At 46.6% G+C, this 13,819-nt stretch overlaps 3 protein-coding genes across 3 annotated transcripts in view; 1 reads left to right on the top strand and 2 right to left on the bottom strand.

Annotated features, from left to right (window-relative positions):
• Positions 1 to 5,285: 5,285 nt before the first annotated feature.
• LOC9631805 (glucan endo-1,3-alpha-glucosidase agn1) lies at positions 5,286 to 6,692 on the bottom strand. Its single transcript, XM_024671780.1, has one exon. The coding sequence runs from the start codon at positions 6,690 to 6,692 to the stop codon at positions 5,286 to 5,288; it is 1,407 nt and encodes a 468-aa protein (XP_024527548.1).
• Positions 6,693 to 8,269: 1,577 nt separating this feature from the next.
• Positions 8,270 to 10,228, top strand: LOC9631806 (2-oxoglutarate-Fe(II) type oxidoreductase hxnY). The gene is made up of 12 exons (XM_024672326.1): positions 8,270 to 8,391; positions 8,444 to 8,639; positions 8,691 to 8,789; positions 8,847 to 8,898; positions 8,951 to 9,072; positions 9,126 to 9,226; positions 9,277 to 9,335; positions 9,384 to 9,440; positions 9,494 to 9,539; positions 9,595 to 9,674; positions 9,736 to 9,944; positions 10,007 to 10,228. Exons 1-11 carry the CDS (start codon positions 8,311 to 8,313, stop codon positions 9,839 to 9,841), a joined length of 999 nt encoding a protein of 332 aa, XP_024528094.1. The 5' UTR covers positions 8,270 to 8,310; the 3' UTR covers positions 9,842 to 9,944; positions 10,007 to 10,228.
• A 3,007-nt stretch (positions 10,229 to 13,235) lies between these two features.
• Positions 13,236 to 13,819, bottom strand: part of LOC9634996 — a 63,620-nt gene continuing 63,036 nt past the window's right edge. The window contains exons 8-10 of the mRNA XM_024671781.1: positions 13,642 to 13,811; positions 13,393 to 13,457; positions 13,236 to 13,336 (exon numbers count right to left, since the gene is read on the bottom strand). Of these exons, the coding sequence (XP_024527549.1) occupies positions 13,236 to 13,336; positions 13,393 to 13,457; positions 13,642 to 13,811 (336 nt within the window). The remainder of the gene's footprint in view (positions 13,337 to 13,392; positions 13,458 to 13,641; positions 13,812 to 13,819) is intronic.

The following is a 13,819-nucleotide window of genomic DNA, read 5'->3' on the forward strand; positions in this document are numbered from 1 at the left end:
GGTCCAGGACGTTCAGACTTGTTGAAATTGCTGATGAGAGTTGTGAGATAGAAGTGTGCCAGGTGTCTTGTATCAAACATCATCCAAAGAAGGCTGAGCTCTAAGTATCGAGATTTTAAATAGCATATGGATTCGCACAACTGAGATGGGTGGCATAGTTAGAAGCTAGTCAACGCAATGTCTTTGACTTTTAGTTGACTGTGTTTGACTGGAAAGAAAGAAGCCTGGTTTCCTCGGTCCATGATTTCTCATGGGGGCGAGACTCTGGACGAGATCCGAGAGCGCTACGCCTCACTCCTGCGCTCGCGTGCCAATTCCAGGGATCTCGCCCGGGGAATCCAGCTGCATTCGCAGATATCCTCCTCGGCACAGCTCCGTGAAGATCGATTCCTGGGAAATCTCCTGGTCCACTTGTATGGGCGTTGTGGGCGCCCGGAGGAAGCGCGCAGGGTCTTCGATAGCATCCCGTGCCCCAACACCTTCTCCTGGAACATCATGCTCAAGGCCTACACCCAAAACGGGGATCTCGACCAAGCGCGCCGCCTCTTTGATCTCATCCCTTGCCGCGACATGGTCTCATGGAACACAATGCTGGATCTCTTTTCTCTCTTCAGCAATCTCCCGAGTGTGCTTTTCTCTTCGTCTCCGAGATTGTCATTCTCTCTTTCTTGTCTCGTCTCTTTTCAAATTGCACGGCTACGATCTACTTAGTATAATCTAGGTCAGTTCTTGGACGGTTACGATCTACTTAGCATATCCTAGATATTCTCAAATAGATGGACGGCTATGATTACTTAGCATATTTTAGGGCAAATTGTTGGACAGCTACGATCTACTTAGCATATTCTAGGGATAACTCTGGGAATTTAAGTTCACGCTGGGAATCAAGAAGCAAGCTCTGCGGCCATGGCAGAGGAATGGGGATTCTCCAATGCGAGCTTCGACTATAGAAAGATTGCGCCTCACCAGGGCGTGAAGGATGGAGGCCTTCAAGTGCTGTCGAGCAACATGCAGGGCCAGGAGCTCGTGTCGGCAAGATTCCGGATGCTCGATCTCCAAGATCACGATCGGCCGCTGCCTGAGAGATTCACGGTGGTGGTCTTGGGGAAAGATCGGCGCAGTTCGCTTGCCGCAAGGGCGGAATCGCTCAGGGTGGATTTTGGTGTCGTGGAGGACGCCAGGACGAAGATCCAGGCCCAGATCGCCAATGCCAAGAAGCAGCCAAGCACCAAGAAGCACCCGAGCGCCAAGGCCAGGCGATCCATGGCAAGGAAGCAGCGGCCATCGTCTGTGGGGGAGCAAGCGCTCGAGAAATTGGAGGAGAGACTCGCGGCGAGCAAGACAGGCATGAAGGTGGGAGACAAGCTGGCGAGGCGTGCACTGCTGGAGGCTGGGAGGCTTGCGCGCGACACAGGAGGTGTGATATTCTCGGACAGCGTGGAGAGTCTTCTCGAGGGTAGCCATGCCGAGCTCTACCAGGCGGCCCACGAATGTGGTCGAGATAAGCTCCTGGAGTCATGTGAGGGAGAGGAGAGGTGGCTCACTCTCCATGCTTATGTCTATGATCCTTGAAGTTCGAAGGCTTTGTTTGTAAGTCAAGAACATTGAAATAAGTGGAACTTAGAGCTGGACAACAATCTCTTGCGGTGCTATTGAATTGGACCTAGGCTCCAATAAAGAACTTGCCTCCAATCTCCACGGCAAAAGGGACCGAGACGCTGCGCTGAAGAGCTTGACCGAGCTTGAGACACTTATGAACTTCTCGCTCCAAGTCGGCCATATCTTGAGCTTCCGATGCCTCCTCGCTGTAGCCGCCTCGCAAGTCCTCGCATCAAGTGCTCTTCACTCGTCTCGGACTTTGCAAAGCATGCACCGCCATCTTTTCTGCAGTCTCAAAGGTGAAGATGCTAGCGCGCCAGTTTGGAGCAAGCAAAGACCAGGACTCAAAAGTCGTCCAGTCCATTCTCTTGAACTTGGGAGGAGCTGGCGATTCTACCTGGGCACTCGTTCCATACTTGTACGTTGCTCTCATGACGTCCCAGAGGCTTTAACAATAACGTTCACTGCTTATGTCCCATTTTTTTTCCTGTCGCTTGCATGCTGCTGTGGATTAAGCGCTTCGAGCGCAGAGCTGAGCAAAAGATGATTTCTCAGAAACATTCCGGGCAAATGATTGAGGCCTGGATTCTGCAGAACATTGAGATGTCAATCAAGGCGATGATGGAAACATTCTGCGTCACCACAATGAGTTTGTCATCTGATGGAGCCACGTTTTTCTTATTTGATATTTTCTTGCCTCTGGCAATCTCACTGTTTTGTTTTGTAATCGTAGCAACTGATATTCTTGGACCAGCTCTGTGATCTTTCAAGCTATCTTCTGATGAGCCTTGCATTCCGTGTGCTGCGCTCCGTCCACGTAGAGGAGGAGGCGTCTTTGTTTTGAATTTTGTTGTTTCCTTTCTGAAGATTATAGATCGAATGAGCAAGCTCTACATCAAATAGATCTTTACGGGCTTATTCAGCGCAAGGATTGATCATTCTAAGATAAGTCTAAAGTAACGACCGATATTCTTTTGTGGGATGCGTTCTGGTCGATGTTATTTCTCTGGGCCAGAGTTGCGGACCTCAAGAGCAATACGGGCCTCCGGCGCCCGTTGATTGCATCATCTGCCAGCTCCTTTGCAATCTGAGAGGGGGTTCACCCAACGAGGGTGGGTAAAGGGTCGTCTACTGCCGCCACCAGGTCTCGATGTTGCTGTTGGAGTGATCAGGTCAAATTTTTGCTTGGCAACTTTTTAGGTGTGTCTCATTCGCCATGCACTGTGGGTGAGGTTGATGCAAGAAAATTTGCCATGCATTTCTCTCTTTCCGGCACTGCTCGAGATCTACGCATGGAGGCATCCAGAGTTGCCCCCAATTTCTCTGTCCAGTAGTCTCAAGAAGCTGCATTTTGTACACTCCCTATATTATATTACATTTATATAGTTATACTTTTTTCTTTTTTTCTTTTTTCTTTTGTTTTTGTGTTAATGTTTACTTTGGTGGTGGGTTCGGCTTGTTATCTCCTGTACCGGAGTTCGACTGGTTGATTTCTTTCTGTATAGCATCCTGATAGTGACTGCAACCATTTGCTTCTGTTTTTGTCCTCGTCACTTTTTGACGATGCAAGTTCTGCAACTTCTCCACTTGATGTTGTGTGCCATTGTTTGCAGATCTCCAGTGTGGGCTTCTTCAGATCTCTGTCGATTGCCATGAGCTCCCAAATACCCACCAGATCTTTCACCTGGTCGATATCCTTGTCAATGATGGCCCATGCAGCATGATCAGCATCCAGCTTCTTCAGGAATTCGTCCTTGGCCTCGACTGATGTTGCTCCCCAAACACGGACTGTTACTTTCGATGTTTCAAACTGAAGGCTCGAGTTGGCAAACTCGTAGGACTCGGTATCAGAGATTTGTGAAAACTTACCCTCGGCTTTGCCATCGAAAAATGGCGAGCTGTAACTAACTTCACCTGAGATTTCCAGCTTGCGTAATCCTCTGCGCATCAGCAAGCATGGAGGTCTCATGGCTGCTGGTGACGTTCACCTCCCTAAAGAGCACGCCACCAACATGGTACAAACCAGCATACACATGAGAGCTGTATTTCTCCAAGAAAGCTGTCGCCTCAGTAGCGCCGGTAACACGTCGAGCATCTGCCTTGGCTTCATCAGTCAAGGTCATTTGGAGTTGAGGGATCTGAAAGCACTTCATGGGGACATACAAAGACTCGGTGACGATGACCGTGCGAATTTTTTTGTGCATTTCTTTCTTGTGTTTCTCCTTCTCCTCTTCGGAGTAATCACCCTGCAGCTTCATGGTCAATTTACCCAAACTCACCCCGACCTTTGTCGCAAGAGTCCATCCTTGAGTGCTGAGCTTCTCTTGAAATGTATTGTAATCCTCAATGCTGGAGAACTTCAACGTCTCGGTCTTCTGTGGATCCACCGGCCCCCTGATTGCTATATTGCTGGGGACCTGAAGGACGTGCGTGCTAAGCACTGGCCCAGGTTCTTTGCCACTCACTTTGAAACCACAGAGAGCCCGCCCACCACTTGCAGTGCCCAGAACACTTTCATTGGTCAGACTTGAATCATTCTCGCTAGCCATGACCAAAGGAGGAGGATAGTATGTAGAAGGAAAAGAGAAAATGGTACAAATATGCGAGCCACCCACTAAGAAACGTTCTTCTCTAGAAAACAAAAGACTGCCAAACTCAGATGTATGCAGATTAGGTGTACTTTACTTGAGACTTGCAATTGGGATCTCTATAAATGCAAGCAAGCATAGAATCTCCTTTTATAAATGGACAGAACGCATTGTTAATATTGCGACAGGTCCAGGACGTCCAGACATCTTGTATCAAACATCATCCAAAGAAGGCTAAGCTCTAAGTATCGAAATTCTAAGTAGAATATGGATTCGCACAACTGAGATGGGTGACATAACTTTCTCTGGGTAGAAGCTAGTCACCGCAATTTCTTTGACTTTTAGTTAACTGTGTTTGACTGGAAAGAAGGGAGAATTGAAAGGAAGGGCATTTGCATAAAAGAATTGCCTCACACGACACTCTGTTTCACCCACAGCTTTGGAATCCCACTCTCTGATGCAGAGTGAACACTCTCCTTGCCTGCCTTATAGTTCTGACCACCAATGACCTCACATTGCTCCGCACCAGCAGTTGCCCTTTCTGGGCAAATGCTGGGAGTGCCAACATGCATTGTTGGATCCATTGAACCTGGTTATAATGCACCATCCTTGGCATCTTGGCATCTGGACGTGCTCCCATTCTGCCTCCATTTCTGATCAAAATGCCTCTGTGTGCGCTCAGAAAAGAGGGCAACGTGTAATGTAAATAAGGTAAATAGAGCTTTGCTTGCGAGAAACTTCTCCGGATGTGGTATCCGCGCCTCCGACGTCGAAGCTAGATCACCAGGTACGAGTGTGGGAAAGTTCTCTTGCTCTGCTCTTTGTTCTTGTTCTTATCATTCCGTCTTTGTATATTGCAACGGGAATAAGCGTCGGATGCTTGGCGCCCGAGTGACTGTTTTTATCTCAAATCGGTGTCTGACACCTTTGATCGAGTCAAGTTTCTCTGTGCGGAATGTTTACCTACTGTTTTTTTGCTTGTGAGCTACCTATTGTGTTCTACCAATTCAGCGGTTTCCCTTTCGCGCGAAACTGCACAGGTCTTTGTCAAATTTTTAAGTTGCTTTCTCTCACAGTAGCCTCACAGTACTTTAATCTTTATGCTGCAGTCAGGAACTCAGGAAGGATCAGCGCACTGAAGCCTGAGTACACATTATAGTCATATGTTGAGAAGCTGTTGCTAATGCCCTTGCTTCCAACAACTTGAAGAATTTGTGCGCCATCCCTCGTCACTTTGGCACTTTGCTGGCCTTTTTGGAACGGCATGGACACAGTCGTCACGCCTGCTTTAACAGGAAACCTCTGTGTTGAACCTCCTGACTGCACCTCAACGCTGGCTGGGGACTTGAGCTTGGTGACCACATAAACACGATCATCCAACACATTCCCGTTCTGAGGCTTGCAAGGATCGTTCGTCGCAGTGGCTTTGGCGCTCTGCGAGTAGTAGAAGATGAAGACGGAGTCATCGGTGATTGAAGGCTGCTGCCCGGTCTTATACCAGCTGATGTAGTACGAGCCCAGCTCCAGGAACGCTTCGTGAGGAAAGTCCTGGTCGTTGGACTGCTGAGGTCCCCAATTCGGATTGTTCATTTTTGCAACATAGGTCCTCTCGACCCAGTCATTCCAGGTAACTATTTCTACAAAATCTGGTTGGTCTTTTATGATCTGCTCCCACCGTTTTATCCAGAGACCGGATCCCTGATAGTTCCCCTTCACCTGGCATCCACAGCTGGTCTGGTCCTTCGGAGTTGTACAGACATCGTTGCAGCATCCGTCGTGCTTGAAGAACCAGGGGCTGACGCTCGCCATATACGACTTCCTAGCGTTCTTGCAAGCTCGAAGATACGCTTGATCTTTATCGTTGGAAGGAGAATTGAAGTTGTCCGCGCTGGAATAAGGCCAAGCCGAAGTATCCCAGGCATAAAGACCATCGATCAGCGAGTTGAACTTATTGATCATGCTGGTCACCTCCTGCTCGGTACCGCCGGTTGGAAAGAAAGTTACAAAGTAGTACTTGTCACGTCCACCAATCTGATCGAACACCGCCTTGTTCCAGCCCTCAAGCGCGTTGGAGTAGCCATCAAACACAGTGTCCTCGTTGCCGAGCCAAGTAGATACAAACTGCTTACCGTTATAGGAGTACTGGCTGGCCCTGCTCGAGTAGCGGGTAATCATCTCTTTGACATTCTCCGCAGTGAGGTGCGTGTTGTCCCTGTGCATGTCGAGCGAGAAGAAGATTTTGAAGCCAAGCTCGTCGGCAGCCTGGTAGATCCCGTCAGCGCGGGTCTTGTACACGTCCTCCCAGTTATTTGTGTTGAGCGCAAATGCATCAATCCCCTTGGACTTGGCGTACCGAATCTCGGCCTTGTAGCCATCCAGATTATCGGGACCTGAAGGAGCATAGAGCATGTAGTGAGCGAAGACAGGACGATTGGCATGACACTGGAAGCAGAATGACAGCAGGAGCAATGTCAGGGAGATGAGGCAATTCGGAAACCCCCTCATTTTCATCTTCAATTTGGGATCGGAGGCCTGTGTTTAAATACTCTTGGGAGTTCTCCGCGTGTACGCTACGGAGCAGCGGCAAGAGGACGTTTTCGCACGTCAGTCAAAGAAGGCACAGGTATTTCTTTGACTTCGACAATGTTAGCATGTTCTAGGAAACTTCGGGATCGGGTTGCAGCAAAGAACATCTTTTAATATTTTGAATATGACAGGCTGAAATTCAAGTTGAGAATCTGACGCCTTGGAACTCTACTCAGTGGTGATGATCGACAAGGATGGATAACAATTTTGAGTTTTCAAAGTACACATACATCCATAATTGGCTTGCTGGCTCATGTTTTAGGCTTTAACTGGAGTTTCCACAATTTAATGGTTGACCTAACCATTAAATTTAGTGTCTTTAAGGTTAGGGCTGGCTGCCGTGGATTTAGCCTTCGAATGCAGACTACTCAACTTTCATAACCAACTTTCCTCATTTACAGCTTTTTAAATTATAATTTATAAAAGGTTTGAAAAAAAAAACATTATTTTTATTAAAAAAAGTAAAGGAAAATAGGGAACAAAATATTTTAATTTTAAAGTGAATATCTAAAAAATATGCTCACCCCTTACAGATTTACAAGTGGCATAAAGAAGATTCACAATGGTTGCTAATAAAAACACATGGGGGGTGGACCAATTCTACATTGATGAGAATGGGAAGGTGGCTTGATTATGGCCTGACTGACATGGCCAAGGAAAGTTCTGCGGCTGCCTAACACAAGTCCTTACCTTGGACTTACACAGGTGAATTTGGCATGTGTTGTGCTGGAACAGAATAAGAAGGTTGAAAATAATGCTGGAATCACGAGAGGGTGTAAGTAGGCAAGGTGGAAGAAGCAGATTGAGAAGCATCCTCAACAGCTATGAGGAACCCTTTTTTCTGGCCAATTTTGTTGGGGCCCCATCAAACAATTATTCATAATTATTGTAAGGAAGAATAATATACTTATAGTTGGCAAATTAGCATTAAAAAAACACACTAGAGTGCCACCTATGCTGAAAAATTGTACTTGGTAATGACAAATATACTCAGTCAAAAAAAAAAAAAAACCTCTTTGACCCAATGACCACTAAACAAGCGCAGACCTGAATTTAAATTGTATGATATCTACATTTTAATAATGTTTATGTCCCAAGAGCCTCTGTGTTGAACGTCTCAATTGGCAAAAAAAAAAGAAGAAAAATATACTCAATCAACAAAGATAAATTTCACTAATAAATTTTATTCTTTGGCCCGATGACGACCTGGTTTTGGCCACTAAAAAGAGCACACTCCTCAACTGTTCCAAATTGGTTTGATATGCCCTGTGGGAACCACTTGAAGATGAATGGCCTTGAAGCGTTTTAAATTAGGCCTCTTTTGGGGGACGAACTCTTCAATCTGCTGGCGGAAATCATGGAGCATGGCCCGCTTCTGGATCCTGTCTGCTGGTCAAGCAGCGAGTGTCAACCAGATGTTCCTTGGGGAGTTCAAGGCTTGACTTTTTACTAGTTTTCGGAATTACATTCTTTGATGTCCAAAATTATCTGGATACACGGGTTTCAAGTTTTAGGGCTCTTGTTAATTTGGACAGGTATGGGGTCGGAGCGGCAGCTGCTTGAATGCATAGATATCTCTTCGCCGGATGTGAAGAGCCTGGCTCTACAGCTAAGAAAGGTGAGTTAAGCTGTCGATCTTCGCATTTCGATGCATTTGGATTCTTGTTCAGGCATGCTTGGAAACTGGGTTCTTCTACGTTATCAACCACGGGATCGGCGAAGCCTTCATGGAGGAGGTGTTTAATCAGACCCGGAAGTTCTTCAAGCTTCCCTTGGAAGAGAAAACGAAGGTGCTACAGGACAAGAGAAATCGGGGCTATACTCCCTACAGCGAGGAGAAACTCGATCCTGTCAAGCAAATTGCTGGTATGGAAACTTGTGGCATGTTGGCTCCAAAATTTAAATTTGGATGTGCAGGGGATTCGAAGGAAGGCTATTATATCGGCCTTGAAATCCCGGAAACTGATCCTAGAGCAAACGAGCCTTACCAAGGACCAAATCAGTGGCCTTCACCAGGTTTGGCTATGGTTTTGAAACTATGCTTGCTGTAACTTACCATGTTATGCTCACCAGAGTTACTACCAGGATGGAGGCAAACAATGGAGAAGTACTTTCAAGAGGTCGAGTAAGTCATATCTCCTGCCATTTTCAAACGTGTTTTTTTTTTTTTTTTTCAGGAATTTATCTAGGCGGCTCATAAAACTCATTGCGATCTCTCTGGATTTGGATGAGACTTTCTTTGATAAACCAGGGATGTTTGATCATCCAATGGCACTGTTGCGGTTGCTTCACTATCCAGGTACCGGAAGAATCACTGACGAAGAAGAATAACTACGTTTGGTACACATTCAGCTGGAGTTACGAATCCAGAGAAGGGAGAGTTTGGTGCTGGCGCTCATAGTGACTATGGGATGCTTACGCTTCTTGCGACTGATAGTGTTCCTGGTCTTCAGGTAATGAGCCAGAAACACTGGTGAGGTTTTCGATCCTGATAGTTTGATAGATTTGCAAAGAGAAAGATGCCAAACAGCAAGTGTGGGAGGACCTACAACCGATCAAAGGGTATGTTTCAGAATTATGAGAGTTGTTCTCGTCTGATGTACACTGCAGAGCTTTCATAGTGAACCTGGGAGATATGCTCGAACGATGGACGAACAATCTATACAGGTTAGAGATTCTGCTGCAGAATTAAAATAATGTTGACGTTCATGGCATCGAAGGTCAACTCTGCACCGCGTTCTGAACCATGGAGAAGAGCGCTACTCGGTAAGCATGACGAACGCCTTTGTTGTTAGTGTGATTCTAGTAGGAACAAACACAGATACCTTTCTTCATGGAGCCAAATTTTGACTGCATTGTGGAGTGCCTGCCAACCTGCTGCAGCCCGTCCAATCCGCCAAAGTGAGTCCATCTTAAATTGAAATCAGCAGACTCATACCTGACTGCCGGCTTCTTCGTACAGATATCCTCCCATCAAGAGCGGTGATCACCTCACATACCGTTACCAGATTACTCACAAAGGCTTGGATGCAAACGCTAAGGAAAGTGTTCCCCAACCTGTCCACTAGGACGGTGGCAATGTAATGTGTATGGTGCCTTCATCTTCGTGAGTTGTCCAAAAAAAATCGTGCTGAGCTTGGCTCGTATATGGTAGGCGTCAGAGCGTTGCCGGTAAGTATCTGAAATTATGAGGCCTCGGAGATGACTTTGCCGGCTTTCTTGATGTTTTCCAGCGCCTCGAGCATCTCTGAGTTCTTTGTCCTCATAAATACTTCATGCAGCAGGTCATAAACGCCAGCGGTGAACGGACAGAGCATGTAGTTGAAAACCTCCGAGATCTCTGACAGTCGGTTCATTCGCTCGTAGGCTCTGATCATAGTCTCGTACACACCAGGCGTTCTGTTGATTCCTTTGTCGAGGATTGCGGTGAAGAAATTGATTCACGACTCGTAATAGCCAGCTTTGAAACACACCTCCAACAACAGCACGTAGACGCTGCCTCTGATCCAACAAGATCTGTCCATCTCCTTGAAGACTGAAATGGTGTCATCCCAGCGTTCAGCCTCAGCGAAGGCTTTGATCAACGTGATAAAGAACTGCTCGCCGAGCTTAACAGTTTCGTGGTCCACAGTTTTCAGCAGCTCCAAGGCTTCGTCGTAACGGCATGCCCTGCAGTAAAGGCCCAGCATGATCACATATGTTGCTTCATTAGGCCGGCTCCAGCTGCTCAGCTTTCACGTAGGATTGCGACCGGCAATTGTAGAGGAAAACATCCGGCTCGATATCACGATCCTTCATGACTTTGAACAGTGCTTCTGCTTCCTCAGGCTGACCTGCCCTGGCGCAAGGTGGTGTAGGCCAATGCCCTGAATTTTCATTTTAGTAAGCAGGACCTTTAGAATTTTGGTGTCGCTCAAGTCTTTGCAGATCGAAAAGAGCGCTGATGCAAACGCCTGTGAAACAACCGGTTCGACTTGCACGGGGTGGATGCAAGAATGCAGAGCAAGGTGCTTCCACCACAAGCACCACTCACTCAGTTCGACGCGGGCCTTCTGGTATTCTATGTTTAGAAGTCTTATGATCTCAGAGAATGCATTTGTTTTTCATTCAGGATCACATCCATGATTGAGTTGTTTGAACTGTTGAATGCGGCATAGCTGACTTTCTCTTAATAATCATCATTGCTTGAGTTGGAAAAAAAAAGTCACCTTGTGAGGGTGAGAAGTCGAACACATTACCATGGATGCCTAATTTGGGAGGTGAAATCAGCAATATTTTGGAGAGGCAACTAGGGGATGCAATTGGAGATGGTGGGGATTTGTAATAGTATGGAGAGGGTGGAGGAGATGCAACAGGAGGAGAATATAACTACCAGCATGCATCCTATCTGCAGCCTTTGATATATAAGTGTTGGTTGCGCTCCATGTTCTCCAAGTTTCTCAGCATGAATTTGCACAGTAGAAAAACCACATCTCTCCTTGTTGTGATGGCGCTATGCTTGTGTTTCGTTGCTTCTTGTGGGGTATGGGTAAGGTATACAGAGAGGCCTCGACTAGGCCCCAGGCTAGCGCACTGATTTATCAGGTTCGGAGAATTCTACAAGGTGTACTTAATCAGTCCCCGAACTTCAACACTGGTGAGCTGATTGTAGATGATCTTCCCATAATTGACGCGGTACATGTCGTCAAGATTAAGGTTTGGGTGTTGAACACTGTCTCATGTTCACCTACCGTCCTGGGGAGAACCACTGTACCAGGGAGTTCGTCGCCTCTCCTTGCAGCTATGTGGGAAGCAGCCGAGACCAGTGGATATGGTGGCATTACAGGCACCAATCAGTACTTGGAGATTCAGTGTATTCAAACTGATGGCGGCGGTACTGGTGCACAGCCAAGTGCGCCTATACCTGCACTCCCCACACCTGATGCTGCTGCACAAAGGAACTGGGACTGTCACGCCCACTATAATACCATGTTCAGCAAGGTCAATTATAAGGACAAGTATGAGGCTGGGACGTTACCACGGATGTTCGAAAGACATTCCCGCTGCATTCCTGAGGATCCACTCCTTAATAGAAAGGCTGGTTGTGAGCTTGTGCTGCACCTTCTTCTCACATTCTCATTGTACATTTTCATAGTAGAGGAACGATGTCTCTCCTTCTCGTTGCGTCGGTGCTATGCCTGTGGTTTGTTGTTTCTCGCGGGGTGTTTATAAACCCTACAAGGAGACCTGCTGCATTGACTCGGAGCAGGGCCGCTGCGATGATGAATACAATTGCGGATTTGCTAGGACATTTTATTAGATTCTGGAATGGTCAGAATGGTCGTCGCTCAGCGCTTCATAGCTTATGGTATAAGTACATGGTGAATAGACATGACTGTAGGGTCTGCTGACTAGGCAGATGATGAGGATGAATGCTATGTCATCGATCCTCACTAACCCAGCTACGTGACGGGCGACTTGCTTGTAGACTATCGAGGGATTAAATATCCGGATTAAGGCTGGGGTTTTGAGCGAATATGCGTGTTCAGCTAACCCAGATTGGGGAAGGGAGATACCACTGGATCAGTTGCAGAAACATGCTGCGACTCTCGTGACAGCATTGGGGCAGGAATATGCTAGCATTGCAGAGCAACTTCGCGTGAAGACGTACTAGTAAAAAAGTATGGCCAGAAGCCCAGAAGCACAGCTTCAAACTCATCTGGTCTTAAATACATGAACTCCTCAGGAAAGGCATAACGAAGCAATGCGAACAAGAATGCGGCTGGTGCCATAGACGAAATTCCCACAGTCCATGACGTGCTGTAAGTTGGAGATATTTCTCAAGAGGTTTTCGTGGCTGTAACTCGTTTGATTTTTGTTTTCTTTGTGGTGGTGGTACAGAATGCCAGCGCAAAGATGCCAATTGATAAGGTGGTGACTCACGAAGATGCTGCAAGGGTTCAAGCCGCGGGAACAGTGGTGGAGTCGCACAGCGTGGTGGAATTGCAGCGACATTACAGTCCGCTGCGGACAAGAATGCAGCATCCGACTTTGAGCCCCGGGACGGGCAGGCTGGAAGGATTCCAAATGTGTAGAGACTTCAAAATTTTGTTAAGGTTTTGTAAATGAACTGTTCATATTCATTTTTCATGGTCAATAATTTCGGGTTCAAGATGAAATGATTAACTTTCAACTTATGATCCTGATTCAAAACTTTTGACCTGAACTCTCATCAAGCTCGAAAAATTCCCTTATGAAATTTTCATAAGTTTTCTAACCTCCATATGGTCCTGCTTCCATTCTGATGCCAAATTTCATCATTCTCAAGATGGAAGGATAACTTTCGACTTATGTAGTCCTGATTCAAAACTCTCGAAAAACATCATATCTGCAGAAGAGGCTTGACAACTTTCAAGTTCATTCCTTTTTTTTCATATTTGTTAACATTTTTTAAGCATGACTAACTTAATCTGACGCTTCTACTCAAATTTGTGCGGACACCAGTGGATTCCTCTCCATATGGTCCTGCTTCCATTCTGATGTCCCGGACTTGTCCTTTTGGTCACCGCCTTTCCATGCGTCATCTGAGGAGCAAGACGAAAACGATGGTGAGCCCTGTGCTAGCATATAATCATCTTACCTTGAATTTCTTCCGTAGATTCTTCGAGGCCTTTTTGCGATATGGTGTTCACGATTCTTCTCCATCTGTTGAATGCACAGGGAAAACAAATCAAACAATTATGTTAAAGAGGAATGCCATGGCGTTACCTCGGTTTTAATGTGCCTTCTCGTCTCTTGCATGTCAAGTTCTGGTTTGGGAACAGGCTCCCTGCACGACAATTATCAAAATTCCAGAGACTGAACAAGGCTATCAGCTTATTTTTTGTACTTGGCGGCCCTGGCGGCATCCTTGGCGAGTTTGATTGCTTTCGCTTCTTGATAAAACTCATCCTCTCGCTGTGTTTGACCATCATCGTCATCTTCGGATTGTTCAACAGGTGATTCCGCCCGACCAGAGGTCTGGACCTCACGCTTTCTTCTTCTTTCTCCAATGTGCTCCTTCACAG

The sequence above is a fragment of the Selaginella moellendorffii genome, unplaced genomic scaffold (genome assembly GCF_000143415.4).
Source record: "Selaginella moellendorffii unplaced genomic scaffold, v1.0 SELMOscaffold_8, whole genome shotgun sequence".
Classification (NCBI taxonomy): domain Eukaryota; kingdom Viridiplantae; phylum Streptophyta; class Lycopodiopsida; order Selaginellales; family Selaginellaceae; genus Selaginella; species Selaginella moellendorffii.

Coding starts and splice junctions, on each gene's coding strand:
- LOC9631806 (XM_024672326.1), top strand. CDS start 8,311: ATGGGGTCGGAGCGGCAGCTGCTTGAATGCATAGATATCTCTTCGCCG. Junction 8,392..8,443: donor TGGCTCTACAGCTAAGAAAG/GTGAGTTAAGCT, acceptor ATTCTTGTTCAG/GCATGCTTGGAAACTGGGTT. Junction 9,675..9,735: donor AGCCCGTCCAATCCGCCAAA/GTGAGTCCATCT, acceptor TTCTTCGTACAG/ATATCCTCCCATCAAGAGCG.
- LOC9631805 (XM_024671780.1), bottom strand. CDS start 6,692: ATGAGGGGGTTTCCGAATTGCCTCATCTCCCTGACATTGCTCCTGCTG.